Source organism: Schistocerca serialis, chromosome 5 (assembly GCF_023864345.2).
Source record: "Schistocerca serialis cubense isolate TAMUIC-IGC-003099 chromosome 5, iqSchSeri2.2, whole genome shotgun sequence".
Classification (NCBI taxonomy): domain Eukaryota; kingdom Metazoa; phylum Arthropoda; class Insecta; order Orthoptera; family Acrididae; genus Schistocerca; species Schistocerca serialis.
In genome coordinates this window covers 11,564,911-11,581,182 of record NC_064642.1, presented here as the reverse complement: position 1 = coordinate 11,581,182, position 16,272 = coordinate 11,564,911, and the positions used below count along the sequence as shown (strand labels likewise).

The following is a 16,272-nucleotide window of genomic DNA, read 5'->3' as shown; positions in this document are numbered from 1 at the left end:
GTCAACAGCCTATGTGTAGTGCCCATTATTGTTCCTTTGCCGGCCGGAGTGGCCGAGCGGTTAAAGGCGCTACAGTCTGGAACCGCACGACCGCTACGGTCGCAGGTTCGAATCCTACCTCGGGCATGGATGTGTGTGATGTCCTTAGGTTGGTTAGGTTTAAGTAGTTCTAAGTTCTAGGGGACTGATGACCACAGCAGTTAAGTCCCATAGTGCTCAGAGCCATTTGAACCATTGTTCCTTTAAGGGGCGACGTCATGACCATAGAGTATTTTAGTTATGTCATTCCATAAAGAGAAAAAAACGATTGACTGCTGCTCCCTACTCGAGCCAACCCATGACATGATGAGACGAAAATGCAGACAGAACATCTGTAAAGGATAACGTGTTTACGAACTCTGGAAAGGAGCTATCTTTTGGAGGTCAGCCAAAGTGGAGCTAACATTTGTCACCGCAGCTAACAAAGCGAGGGTCAAGGACGAATTCGTGGTAAAAAGAAGCCAGAACTACATTTGGAATATTAAACAGAAGGTGATCACGTGCAGATGGAAAATGCGAGTAAGATAATGAAGATGAAGCAGCTGGAGTATCAATATAATCCAGTATCTAGCGAAAACCCAGCCAGTATCAAGATATCATTGGTCAGTGACACCTAGCAGCAGCTACTGAAGGAGATACCACGACAAGACGGTGAAATACTCAAGTGGAGGCTACTACAGCTGTCAGGGAAGTACATCTTAATGTTGTCCTCGGAACAGTGTCGAACAGAGGCAGCTGGTCGGTATCTCAAACAGCTGCTGTTGAGAATTTCAGTTAGTAACTGGAAAAAGTCACTGATTAATACTTATTTCCTGTTAGACCAAGGAGCCAGCCGTTAATGAGGTAGGCCAAGTATCGAGTGAATCATTAGTTCACAGAATGGGTGACAGTAAGAACACTCGTTTATGATCGAAATAGTATTTCAGGTGTAATAAGAGTTAACGTCCGGAGAGGGGCTGAATCTATAGGTTATTAGGTGTAGCTGGTCGGACACCTCACATCACAATGCGTTTAACTTTCTACTTAAGCACACCATTCCCGCCAAAATCAGATCTTTGTCGCCAGTCGCGAACACAAAGTAACCAAGGTGGTTTTGCTCCCTCTCATCTCCGCTCTAAATTCTGATTAGTATAACTACAACAGCACAAAAAACACAAACTGTCCCCACGTGGGTCTCACCGACCCTGTATTGGTGCATTGGACCTGTGCCATGACTGTACAACTCGCCACATACAACGTCCCATCGCCTCCTTCTCCAAAAGGCACTACAAAAAAATATTCACCATTATTGATATAAGACTTTATGAAAATATAGTATACTGAAGAAGTTTATTTATGGCAGAGGGTGCTCCTTTGTACATCATTGAGGAAAGCCCTGCTACACAGCTTAGAAAGGCTATAATAGGTTATAGACATCTACATTTACGTTATTACTCTGCTATTCACAATTGTCTGGCAGAGGGTTCAATGAACCACCTTCAAGCCGTCTCTCCACCGTTGCACGCTCGAATGGCTCGTGGGAAAAACGAGCACTTAATTTTTTTATGTGGAAGCCCTGATTTCTCTTATTTTATCGTGATGATCATTTCTCCTTAGGTAAGGTGGGTGCCAACAGAATGATTTCGCAATCGGAGGAGAAAACTGGTGATGTCATCTTCCAGTCCCACCTGATGCGGGTCCCACACCTCATAGCAATACTCCGGAATAGAGCGGTCAAGTGTGGTGTAAGCAGTCACTTTAGTAGACCTGTTGCATCTTCTAAGTCTTCTGCCAATGAATCGCAGTCTTTGGTTTGCTCTACCACAACATTATGTATGTGATCGTTCCAATTTAGGTTACTTTTAATTGTAATCCCTAAGTATTTAGTTAACTTTACAGCCTTCAGATCTATGTGACTTATCGCATAATCGAAATTTAGCGGATTTCTGTTAGTATTCATGTGGATAACGTCATACTTTGCTTTATTCATGGTCAATTGCCACTTTTCGCACCACACAGATACCTTATCTAAATTATTTTGCAATTCGTTTTGGTCATCTGATGACTTTACAAGACGGTAAATGACAGCATGATCATCAAATAATTTAAGAGGGCTATTCAGATTGTCTCCTATATCGTTAATATAGATCAGGAACAATAGAGGGCCTAAAACACTTCCTTGAGGAACACCGGATATTAGTTCAGTTTTACTCGATGACTTTCCGTCTATTACTACGAACTGTGACTTTTCTGACGAATCCAGTCGCACAACTGAGGCGATATACCATGGGCATGCAGTTTGGTTAGAAGACGCCTGTGAGGAACGGTGTTGAAAGCCTTCTGGAAGTCTAAAAATAAGGAATCAGTTTGACATCCCCTGTCGATAGCACTCATTACTTCCTGAGTATAGCGAGCTAGTTGTGTATCACAATCATAGACATGTGACACACAAGCTGCTGAAAAACATCGTTTATTTGGTGTTTTTGATGCTGTGTAGAAGCTGTTCTGCAAAAGAATAGTATGCATGATGCTTATTAGGGTTTCGTACACAGAGGTAGGGCTCTGAAAGACGATTTTACGAAGTGTTAATATCACGGTTGGATGTGTGTATCTGATGGATTGCGACCCACCTTTTTTATGTAGTATATGTTTCGGCAATAATGAAACTGAATGTAGGTGATCTGAATATCTGGTGTTTTTCTCTTGACTTCCATTCAGATACCCTACAAATCTGCGGATATTTTTAAAAGTTAGCGAGTACATCATCTGTACTATGGCTATAGTGCACTAATGAAATAATACACGACAAAATTGTGACCATGTATCACATCAAGTACCCACAAGTCAGCAGATACATAATGATAAAGAAGATCTGTTCCAATCATTGAATGAAATGTTCTGTAGTTATTACAGTGTGCTACGATAAGTACTTGTGTGTAAGATGATTATTGTTTGATAATGGAGTGTTGTGTAAACTGTAAATTATCAGAGTTTTTGACAGTGACAAAAGTAATGTACGTGTGTATGAAAAGCTTCAGCACAAATGTTCCAAAACTGTGGCAATATTTTGAAACTAAGCTTTATCTGTATCACTGGCCTATTTACAAACCGAGAATCATTGTGCAGGGGTTGCTTGTTTGTTTTGCTCAGAATATGTTCGATCACCATCCAATCTATTTAGTATGTTTGTAGCGTGTGTCAGGTCAAATCGTCTAAAAGCTCATCCACAAGTCTTAAATGTATTTCGAGAAGAGTGGAAAAACGTTCTGTCTGCACTGTACCGGAACATTAGAATGTTTTCTCAGAAAGCCCAACGCTATAATGAAGAAAGAATTTCCTACATCATAGTCAGCTCCACAAGAAAGTGTACCCAATAATTTTAAACGTAACGTCCGCAGCGAGAACTCTGGTAGTTGCCTCGAATCTGTACCAAATTGACTTTTGCACAGTGTATAGAAAAACAGGATGAGAGTTGAATGTTTAGTTTTGTCAGTTTCAGTTTTGGCTATTTGCACTTATTTACAGCCAATTTAAACACTAAAAAATAGAAATATTCATCAAAAATGACTCCTGAGGTCCGTTAAGAAGCTGTTTGGTTCAAACGAGGCACAGTTTGTGCCTCAAGAGGACAATGATCTGAAACATCGCAGCCGTCTCTGTACAGCTCGGACACAAAGACAACGGGGTGTGGACTATGGACTGGCCTTCAGTGTCTCCAGATGCAAATCCGATCGGAGTCTTTGGTCATACATTAAGGTGAAGCTTAAAAAATTCAGTATATACATTGAAGCAGCTGTCATATGAAATCAGGATGGTACGAAGATCGGTACAGAGAGAATATGAGGAAAATCTTCATGCCAGAAAGGTGCCAAGCTATAATTGATAATGGCGGCGATTAACTATTAGTTAATTGCGCAATATGTAATAACGTGTATTTTCACGTGGACATATTTTTGTAATAGCGTCTTTTTTCGCACAGATAACGGCGTACACTTTCTTGGTGAAGTGACTGTATGGCTATCGTCTTTTTGATGAACAGCTCTGGTTTTCCAGAGATGTTGCAGAGACGGTGTAATGGAAATCAGGCAACACAGTACCACGACTGCAGTGTACCAGCTGTGTACTGCTGGGCGTGACGGCTACAGCTGTTGCTCCCCCTGTGTTCCAGCCCACAAGAACGTGCGGGCGTTCATCACGCACGGCGGGCTGCTCAGCACGCAGGAGGCCACGGCCAGGGGCGTGCCGCTGGTGGGAGTCCCCGTGTTCGGCGACCAGTCGCTAAACATGGCGCAGGCGCAGAGGCAGGGCTACGCAGTCACGCTCGCCATCAGCAACATCACCGAGGCATCGCTGCAGTGGGCCCTGAACGAGGTGCTCACCGTCCCCAGGTAAAGGACGCCCTTTAAGCAAGCTGAGCCTCACACTATGGCGAGCCCTGATTTGGCAAATAAATGTGACTATTGTGTTTGGAGTACATTGAACCACATTGACACACACAGTGGTTGCGGTTACTACAAGCCACACCACAAGTTGGGAAACGGGGCCAAATTTCCAGTAGTTTACTGTCGAGTTGAGACTTTCACAAATGTTTTATTAGTATCTTACAGAAAATAGCAGCCTTTTAAAACACGCCGCTAGCGCCAATCTAAGTAATTTATAGCAATACAACAATTTTAAAAAATTTAAAGAACGTTAGTAAACAGGCTACTAAAGTAAATACAAAGCTTTGGTAATAAGGTACGGTCAGGTAGTGAAGTTACCATCACCGCCATTAAAAAAAATAAAACAGGCCTCATCAAACACACGGTTATTGGCATTATAAGGAATTTACAAAGTTGGAGGAATTAAAAAAAATTTAACCAAAAGTGTCCTGGAATATCATTAGAACATAACAGATATGACGGACCCGTGTAAGGCGGACACAAATCACCCACTCAGGGATGCTCAGGCTAGACAGAATACTGACCAGTTTAAGTACGCCCGTAAACACAATTGCCACTCTCAGGCTGGTCACTGCACCGACTTTTAACCAGCGAAAACTTGTTATAAGATGGCTTATCTTGCTGACAGAATTAGAGCTAACCTCGTGCAAGGAAACATTACACCACATAGACCTGAATGAGCGACCACATGATCAACCAACAAGAAGCATGAATTTACTCATAACCCACGACAGAATGGCGAAACAATTAAACTGCCAAAACTACACCTCCCATCGGACAGTAACGAGAGGGGGGGAAAGATCACTGTCTTGAATTACACCGGTGCCAGCGACAGGAAACCCGATCGCCGGAGGCCACAAGGAAGAAGAGGCGCTGGTTACACAAAATTATTACTTAATGATTAAACCTTCTACGAACTTAACTTGCAATTATGCTCGAACAGGCAGTGCACGACCCCCGATGACAAGGACCCACACACCCGACCGCGCACGCGTCGCCAGCGTACCCGACACGCCACGGTCACGCGACAACACGCTCTGTCACCGGAGTTCACGTCTTCTCTGCAACCTTGACGGGTAGTGATCGCTCTTTCATGTTAGGTGTCTCCTTTTAAACTCCAGTACTGAAACGGAAGATTTAAAGAAGCTTGTTAACGTCCCACCAAGGCAAAATGAACAGCAACTACTCGTGGGGCGGTTCTGTATACAACCAACACGTGGGGAGCTCTCCCGTATATCGATAGCAGAGGGAAAAGACAATCAAGCAGCCACTTAATGACAGACAACATATCAAACAAACGTGTCAGGGGAGAAAAGGACAACCAATGCAATCTGAACACGAGTGGACACACGGCTCTCACATCTATCATTTTTTGACGTTTGTGCCAGACTGGAGATGTTTTCTCCCGGCAACTACCTAAGAAAAATAGCTGTCGGACTAGAGATTAGTATTTCTATATCTTTACACTCCGCAAGCCAACTTATGGCATGGGAAGGAGTGCGAGAGCAATCTATGGTCTCTGCTCAATGGGACTATTTCACGTCCCCGCTAATAACATAGCCTCTCTGACGAAAAAAAGTGAAGCTCCCAAATGACAATGTTGAATGGCGACGTAACTTTGTTTGCGTACGTACGATCAGAGACTATGTAACTGATTAGAGTTGCAATTTTCTGTCGCAGGTAGGATAGACACCAGAGTGCATTAGTGTTGTTACCAGGGCTGGTAAGGTATACAGGAGGCATGAACGTCGCCATATGGTGAGTGATCACTAGGAAGGAGTGAGACAATTGCCGGGACCTAACAGACAGTCAATGGAGTTCTAAGACCGTCAAAGTTGCACAAAAGCATTTTTTTTAAATGTTCCATTATCAAGCCACACTGTAGAACAGAGTGTACCACCTGAAAATGTACATATGCTTTACATAAAGCCAATCAAAGTACAAATGCATTTGACAAGGTGATTACATACGACATTAGTCCTTTAGGGCGCTGAAGGGATTGCGCCATGTAGAGGTTGTTTGTTTTACTATGCAAAACTGCGAAATAAAGGTTAGTTATGACTCACAATGGCACACTCTCTTCAATGACCCCAACCTGAGTTTTAACGATGTTCAGTACTCAATCAAATATATTTCCTGTACGCAGCTCTGGACTGTCGCATGCAAGTAGTAACCACTCGTACAACCAATATGGCCACGGTAGACACCTTATGGGAGGACGTATGTGGTGTGGTGTGTAATCATCTTGTCGAACGTATCTGCACTTTGATTGACCTTCCGTTACCTGTAACGCAGTACACTCTGTTCTGGAGGATGACTTGATAATGGAAAGAAGTCCGAAACTGGTCGTCAGTTAAATAAAAAACAAATTTCTGTGCAACTTTCACGGTTTTATAGTATCACTGAATCATAATAAGTTGCAGTCTATTACCATCCAGCAGGCTGGAACTGAGTAACAGATTTTGAAAGGGCTCTCGTTGTATGCCTCCATATATCTGGCACGTCAGAGAGTGCCTTACCCAAATGTATTTATTTATTTATTTTTGAGGAAGGGATCATTCATATGTGGTAGTGGTCTGATGCTGGACTGCATTGGGAACATGAGGGCTGGCATACTCGTTGTCAAGTTACTGGTCGGTGACGTCAGATCTCCGCAAGGGAGGACCGTCGTAATGTGCACACAACGTGAACAGCTGTGTTTGGACTGGTGCCATAACGAGGAAGTATGGGCGGCCAGTGAATAGCTTCTGTATGTCCATCCTTTAAGCAAGAAGTCTCTGGGACGACGGCCGTTTACTATCGTGACAAAAAATAAAAACACCTACAGCCGTCCTTATGATCTTATTTTATTTTGTCGCTACCAGTTTCAACGCTTCATTGCGTCATCTTCAGGCTCTTTTTGATGCGGTACAGGTCCCTATGCATAACGCATTAGTAGCCAGCATTACTGGAGACGCAGTTGATGGTTGGAGTGCTGACACATTATCTGCATATCCAGTAATGCTGGATACTGATGAGTTATGCATGGGAATCATATCAACCTGTACCACACCAAAAAGAGCGTGAAGATGACACAATGAAGCATTGAAACTGGTAGCGACAAAATAAAATAAAATCATAAGGGCGGCTGTAGGTGTTTTTATTTTTTGCCGGCAGTGAATAGTGTCGCATTGTATTTGTTTAAGAATCAAGGGACAGCACTACCATGGATGTCCATCGTTAGTGATTATGGTGGCAGTGTGAGGGGAAGTCTCATTCTTCCAATGATTTTTGAGAGGCACAGCTGTGTTGCTCCTGGCGTCATTGGGTATGACCCCAAATTGCTCTGAGCACTATGGGACTTAACTTCTGAGGTCATCAGCCCCCTAGAACTTGGAACTACTTAAACCTCACTAACCTAAAGACATCACACACATCCATGCTCGAGGCAGGATTCGAACCTGCGACCGTATCGGTCGCGCGGTTCCAGACTGTAGCGCCTACAACCGCTCGGCCACTCCGGCCGCCAGTATGACCCCAGCTCACGTCTGGTAGAGACTGAGAGAAGTCGGACGGCTCGGTGTTATGTTGCCAACATGCTGTGTGCTCAGCTGTTTCCTCTCATCTGACTGTACGGTGGTGCCACTTTTCAGTAGAATAATGCTCGTTCATACACGCCACGAGACGCCCTGAACTGTGCGCCAGATGTTGCGATACTCCATACTCAGCAAGACCCCACATCAGTTCCCTGATAGAACATATGAGCGACCAACTCGGACGTCAGTTCCATTGCAGTGCCAGTACATGGGACAACGTGGACAAGTTACAATAGTTATGGGCCAGCTTGTCTCAAGAGAAGGTATAATGGCCCTATGACACCCTTCCCAAACGAATCATTGCATGGTTCCTGGCCAAAACGGGTGCAGTATCATACCGACAATTCAGGTCAAACTGTCCAGTATTTTGTCAACGTAACACGATTTTATAATCATGAAGCAACTCCATATTACCTCCCAACATTTGAAATATCGTTTCGTTTTCTCCTCCCTTTCTGGGCGCTTCACTTTTTTTTTTTGTCACGCACTGCAAATTTACAAATCCATAACTCCAATGTATAGCGTCCCGAGTGAAGTAATACGAAAAGACTTAAAAAAACAGTATTTATAAAGAAGAGACATTTAAAAATTGAATAATATACATTTTTCTCATGTACCCGTAAAATAATCATTTCTCTGTCTTAAGTTTCGAGGGCAAAGAAATATAACAAAATGATCTAAAGAGACGACAAGATACCCTCTTTTGTCAATTTTTTAGTCGTCTTCACTTCTTCTCTTGTCTTGGTTGTGTGTAGACGGACATCTTGCGAGTGCTGGCAAATGTAAGCATATTTGTACTAATTAAGCAGATAATATATTGATTTAATATTTTGGTTCAGTTTTAATTTGTAAGGGGTGAACCCGATTTCATGTCCGCCTTCTTTGAATTAGCCCGCATTCGAGTAATTTACAGTTCAACAATCGCAGCGGCCCATACAGCCAACGACGCTATTACGTGGCGATATTAACTTATAAAAAATTAGCGGAAGCGAGAAACTCGCCCGCTATTACCATAATATACATTTTTCTCCACAGCCGCCCGATGTTGCAGAAAATACGTAGCTTTAAGGTTCTTACTTTCAGTACCACAGCCGAGAGCCAGAGCCAGGACTCCGACTACAATGCAGTGGTTAACGGAGGTAATAAGAAATACTCTCGCGCGTGTGTGGGCCGCAATTATAATTAATAACTAAAGATTTTTTGCTTTAAGTGAAGTGAATAGCCAAGGAAATTAATATGAAAAGTTTATTCCATTGTTCAACTTATATGCTCATGTTTTAAGAATCAGCTAGTCTAACATTCTTAATGAATGTTAGACTAGCTGAATCTTAAAACATGAGCATATAATTTAATAAGCAAATAATTTAAGATTAATATTGTTAAAAAGGAGAACTTTACAAAAGAAATTAACTGTAAATCAAAATTTAATGCCCACCACGTAAGTCGACAACAATCGCCATCACCAATATTAAATTACGACGGCCGACGGACGCGGGAAATGGATGTTCTTATCTTCTAGCCGTTTGCCGTCTAGGGTTGCAGGCCCAAAGCTTTTGTACAATGACTGAGATGCTTTTCAGCTCTGGGTACTACAAACGGAAGCATCTCAAATGTTATGTTCTGGAAAAAAATATTAAAGTTGAGATATTAAATGAAGAAGTATTTAGACGAATGGCTGAAAAATGCCAATAGGGGTCTGTTACCAGAGGGGACAGACTTGTGGTAACTCGCTGCTGAAATGAGCACTAGAGGGTGAAAATGGTAATAAATAAGGAATAGGATCTGCAAAAGGGGTTATTGGGATGTAGGCAGTAGTGTCTATACAGAGAAGAAAAGAATATCGCAAGACAGGTTGCTTGGTTGATTTGGAGGAGGGGAGCAAACACACAGTCATTAATCCCATCGTATTGGGGAAGGATGGGAAAAAAGTCGGCCGTGGCCTTTCAAATGAACCATCCCGGAATTTGCCTGAAGCAATGTAGGGAAATCACAGAAAAACTTAGCGAGGTTGGGCGGACTTGCGTTTGAACCGTCGTCCTCACGAATGCGAGTCTAGCGTGGTAACCACTGCGCCATCTCGCTCGGCCCAAGACAGGATAGATTAAGGGATACAATCATACTAGTCGAAACTTAGATAATATAAAAAATGCAGTTCAAACATTTTTGCAGTATATGAGCCATAAAAAATATACTCCGTTTACCTGCCTAAGTACGCTTCCAGAGGAAGTACACTCGTTAACGGAAGGTATGTATTTTATAGCATGTAATAGAACACCTTATGAAACAGAAACTTCACCTTCTCAATGGTCATTCGTCTGTATTCCATTCCTGACGTCCTGGCCGAGCTTCCTGGGCGGGTAGGGGAGGGGGTGATGGGAGAAGAGAGCTCTAGCTACTAAAATCCAACAGATAGACAGATTTGGGGCAAGTGGGTTGTCAGAGGAAACAGCTTCCACTTTCCTTACATTGTAAGACGTCGTGGTCTCCTGACCTTCATTGCTTACATATTCCGCCCTGACAGTCATATTCCACACATCAAGACGCTTCATTCGAACCCAAACTCGATAAGATAAAGTCAGTGTTGTACGAATTCATGTAAACGATATGCAAATACCTAATAAATCGCAAGTGTGCACCGTGATCGAAATACTCGAGGCTGGCATACACACATACATTTCAGACACGACGGTCACAGAAACTTTTAGTCCGGGAGAGCAACCGCACGCCAGGAGGCCAGTCCCAACCCATCTACGTCGGTCGTGACCGCCCGTGGAGTGGACAGCGTTTGCCCGAGGGAAATGGGGAACGACCCCTTTGTCCAGCTTAAAAGCAAATTACGCTACATTGTGTGGGAGCGGCCACGCTACGCACTCTTTACACATAGCACGCAGTTTAAGAGATTTTCACAGGGAGACAGCAAACGCCAACCGCCGATACTACAGATTTCCGGATTGGTCGCCTTAAACGAAACGTCATTCTCCCGTTTTAGAAGGGCAATGCTGATTGGCAGACGATATTTCTGACGCCTTGAGGTGAAGGAGTAATGGAGGAGAGCGAAAGATATAGCCCTTCACGTCTGGCGTGGAGAGGGGCCGTTCCGCTGTCGCTCTTGGAGCGAGAACACGTAACGAGAGCGTGCGTACACTTCACTGCATTTCACACGCGACAGCCTCGACTGTACCTAGCAACATTCTAACGGATAATTAATCAAGTTGAGTAGGCGCGGCTCTCAGCCATTCTGCCAAATCAATAACAAACTTAAACTCTGTATAGAAATTTCATTAGCGAATCCTATCCTTGAGAGGTAACTTCACATTCCGAAAAGAACCAGGAAATAACGTGTTCAGTTCATAACTAAAAGTGCCACTGTGATTTCTCAGAATTTTTGCATAATAAATAATAATTTTCGTTAGTTTCATGTTTTTCTTACACTAACTAGCACTACTCCAGTACCCAAGTATCCCACTAGTTACGTAAGAAATTTTGTGAATTTTTGTGTCATTTCCTTACAACGGACGACTCCAGAAGATATTTATTTATGAAAGTTTTTCGGGGATTTCTATTTAGAACGCTAGGAGCGTCTGTCTGACTTCTGTAGCAGTGTGGGGGTGGAAATCGCATCTTGCAGGAGCCACAGTGTAAATCTCAGATTAATCCATTGCGCAGAATTACAGAATAACACCCACACGCTCACAAGATATGTGCTTGCTGATTCATCGTGGCCACAGTACATCCACAGAGTGTATTCTTAGGTCCCCAATGTTGGCAGCACCCAGGCACAAAACACTCGTTGCCCAAAATCGAATGATTTCAGCCGATCCAGGACTAGAAACCTTTCGTCCAGGACGATGTGAACAAACTGTATAAGTATTGGCAACTGCTGTTCATTTGGACATCCATATTTGTGTAACTGCTGACCCTCGGTGTCCAGCTACCGAGAGAACGCCCAGCAGCTGTCCCGCATCTTCAACGATCGCCCCAGGAAGCCTCTGGACGAGGCTGTCTACTGGACAGAGTACGTGATCAGGCACCAGGGGGCGCCGCACCTCAGGTCCGCCGCGCTGGACCTCGCCTGGTACCAGTACTTCCTGCTAGATGTCGTCGCGGCGCTGCTCGCCGTAGTACTGCTGGTGCTCTTCATCACAGGGGCAGCCCTAAAGGCTGGACTGCGGCTACTGAAGGGGACTTCCGGTGGATCCAAAGCTAAGAGGTCTAGCAGCAAGTCCACCAAGAGGGACTGACAGCTTTCTATTTATTTACCTGTTGTGTATATCTGATTTGTATATTTCCTAGTCAGCCGAATAAAATGGGTTTATACAACCATGGACTTTTAACAATAGCTGTTGGACAGTAAAACCATATTCACTTACTAGTTGTTTATTCAGCCTCGGATAGTTTCACAATTAAAACAGCTACACGAGCTTATTACAACAATAAAACATATTTCATTGTTAACATACATACAGATTTTTTTTGAAAGACTTCATCATGCCTTCAGCTGCCATTCTCTTTATTTCATGTACGATTGTACAAATTCGGCCTTAGGCCATTCTTAAGTGTCTAAAACAGAAGCGTTATACGTTGGATACATTACTGACGCTTGTGATTTTGATGTGGAAACAAGTCATATCTGCAGATATTCTAGGGGCATTATAACCTATGTTATGGATGATTTTTTATTAGTAAATTTTGCTATGAATGTCATTGCTCCTGTGACTCCATGTTATGCTCATAAAATAAATCCGAGATGTTTTACGCTATTTTAGGAGCACGTGACACTCGAGCAGTTCTTGCAAAGTTCTTGTATATAAGGCCCTCGTTTTAGCGTGCTTAACACTAGGAAGATTAGAATTGTTTTACAGAAATTTGTTAATTAACCTGCATATGCTTATCATCACAATTATGTTTACTTATCGTTCGTCATTGGTGTAAATATGGCTGTACGTAATTTCTTTAAAATAACCGATAAATATTTGTTCTTTTGTTTCTGGAACACATAATTTTTTGAGTAGTAGGTACAAAGATCGTATGTATGAAATCTGTCACAGTACTCTAATGAATTAGTACTGAAAACTATGAGAGTCGAGTAAAAACTGCTTTATGATCGGGTGATGTTTCGCATTACAGTCATACTTATTAATGAGTGTAGCGACAATTTTACATTCTATTTTTCTGTAATGCTTCGTCGTAGAGCTGGTAGAATGTTGTCTAGGAATTTCCCATTTCGCAGGTGGTTTTCGTCTTTTAAAACTCCGTCTGACTGATCTTTCAGACAGATGTAAATTTCAATTTCTTCCATTACGTCCATGACTTTTCCTTTCTGTAACTTATACATTGAGTATGGAGTGAGAAGTGTCTGCTCAAATCACGTTTCACCACATTTTGTGAAAAGTGCATGTAGCACACAAAACCAGTGTATAATAATGAAGTTCATTTAGCGATGTGTTTTTAAGAAATAAAAATATCGTCCACAGAGGATGACACATATGTGTCGAAACATGTCTGGGTAAATATAAAAAATACTAACTGTGTTTGCATAAAGTAATTTTTAAATATTAGATGGTTATCTATTTTAGAAAGGCTTCTAAGAAACTATAAACCAGTAAAAACTATTTTGAAAGCGTAAGTCCTAAAGTTTTCATAAGATATTTTTGCAATGTAAATACAGAAGTAGACACAAATGTTCAGACTAATATTAGTTTCTATGTGAACATTGGAAATGTTTTCATTCAAAAAGTAAAGCATTTCGAGAATTCCAACCTTAGTATTATGGAATCTCTTGAAGTTGTACAGTTAAAATAATAGGTAAAGTTAGACAGGGAAAAGAAGGCAGATTTTTTGGTAGTGGTACTCATAAACTGTTAGCCACTGTTCTTGATTGAAATTTGAAATCTGCTGTTGAGAACAACTTCTGTAAATTCTTACTTAGTAAACGGATTTGATGATAGAGTTTCAAGTGCTTAATCTAGTGTCTAAAAAGGGAATTAACTTTTAATGATATCCACAAAATTGTGGAATGTGTCAAGCTGTATTGTGAGAATGAAGGTTAATTATATGAGAAATTGTGTAGTTGTAATGGTGCGATTAAATGTGCCGTCTCTTTAGAGTCTCTTAGTCAGAAATGAAAAAAAGTTTTAACTGCTTTGAAATCAAAAAGTGTGAATTTTGAAAACTTGGGTAAGCTGGTGGGTTATGTTATGAGTACATCAGAAAGTAATGTTCACACCTAGAGTGTATTTCTTCTTATGAATAATAAGTATACAGATGTAAAGAGTAGGACTACAAACCTAATCAAATATGAACTGCAAGTTGCCATGAATTTTCCTTATTCATGCAGTGAAATCTTCGAATTTGCTAAAAATAATATAAAACTACTGACTGAGGCAAAATTTGTTGCACTATTTGTGTAAGTATTTGCGACGTGTAATTACTTACCTTTTACAAATTCTGCTTTGAGTTTTGGTGAAATTTCGCCGTGTTCTTAATCTCCCTTATTTCTTGTCAATTACATAAGTAGCTCACTTATTTTCTTCTTAAAAAAATTGGCCACCATATGTGAGCCAGTTTCTGAGCCAACATTCCGAGAGCATCTGCATGCAACGGACATTTAGATTCGGGCAGCACACTAAATGTAAATGCTCTGAGCGCGATTTAAAATAGCACATTTTCGTTGGGATAAAAAACATAAAAGCTGGACAAGAGCTGAGTGAAAAAGTGTAGTGTGCATCCGTAAAATCCCAGTTTCTCTTATTTTCAATTGATCGAGGAGTGATGTGCTCGGACGGTCCAATTAATGTGTTTACCCCTCAGTGCCTGGAGGCTGAAGTTTAGCCCTAAAATGGTTCTATCATGTTTCGGTGGTTCTTTTTGTACCGTGATATCGGCCGACAAATTCAGGTCACCTTTCACCATGAACCAGTAGGATTATTTTACCATATTCGATGCTCAAATGTTTCCGTTTATTTTATACCTTTATTGTGCGTTTGCTGTGCACTCTCCCATCTTCCAAGATGACACTTCCGGCTTCACTGGATTGCGTGCATACACCCAGCTGCAGGAGTAACCCGTCCAGACACAGCAACCCTCACATGCTGCTGTGTCTGGACGGGTTACTCCTGTAACCGAAATATCACATCTGAAGATGGTTCTAGAGGAGCCGAAACTTGTCATATGAATAAACATTTTGTTATCAAGATGGATTATGAGTAGTATTGTAAAACCACTGTTTGCGGCTACCCCATCAGACATGATCTCTGTTTTTGCATAATATGGGATTCCTCTTAACTTTGTAAATATGGCGGTCTCGCAAAATCTGAGACCAGTTTTGGAATCAACACACTGTTCCTTCAAGATGAGACACTTTACATATCATTTGACAGTCATTCTAAAGTTCGTAAAAATTACCTTTATTTCATTTTGCTACGACGCATAATCGAGTCATGGAAGCAGCATCTGACTCAAATATTTGTTCTTAAACTGACTGGATATACAAATAACAGTCTGTTTCATATTAAAAGTACCATGAATAAAAATAGTACATGCCACCAGGCAGCTTAATTCTACTATGAAGTGCATATTTATTCTTCGGTTTTGTGATCTCACGTCCCGTAACCTGGTGGAGAGAGGCGTGTCTGCAATACGGATTTTTGAGGGAAGCCATAAACGCTATCGACCTGACGTTGAGGCTCCCTGCACTTTATTATTCTCAAGGCGTGGCACAATTAAATAGGTAGCAGTAAAAATACATGAGCGATGGTTCTTATGTTGTTGTTGTTGTGGTCTTCAGTCCTGAGACTGGTTTGATGCAGCTCTCATTGCTACTCTATCCTGTGCCAGCTTCTTCATCTTCCAGTACTTATTGCAACCTACATCCTTCTGAATCTGCTTAGTGTATTCATCTCTTGGTCTCCCTCTACGATTTTTACCCTCCACGCTGCCCTCCAATGCTAAATTTGTGATCCCTTGATGATTCAGAACATGTCCTACCAACCAATCCCTTCTTCTTGTCAAGTTGTGCCACAACTCCTCTTCTCCCCAATTCTATTCAATACCTCCTGATTAGTTATGTGATCTACCCATCTAATCTTCAGCATTCTTCTGTAGCACCACATTTCGAAAGCTTCTATTCTCTTCTTGTCCAAACTATTTATCGTCCATGTTTCACTTCCATACGAGGCTACACTCCATACAAATATTTTCAGAAACAACTTCCTGACACTTAAATCTATACTCGATGT

At 41.8% G+C, this 16,272-nt stretch overlaps 1 protein-coding gene across 1 annotated transcript in view; it reads left to right on the top strand.

Annotated features, from left to right (window-relative positions):
- Nucleotides 1–12,276, top strand: part of LOC126481702 (UDP-glycosyltransferase UGT5-like) — a 72,689-nt gene extending 60,413 nt beyond the window's left edge. Inside the window, exons 6-7 of the mRNA XM_050105650.1 lie at nucleotides 4,187–4,406; nucleotides 11,967–12,276. Coding sequence (XP_049961607.1) covers nucleotides 4,187–4,406; nucleotides 11,967–12,276 — 530 coding nt within the window. The remainder of the gene's footprint in view (nucleotides 1–4,186; nucleotides 4,407–11,966) is intronic.
- The last annotated feature ends 3,996 nt before the right edge of the window (nucleotides 12,277–16,272 follow it).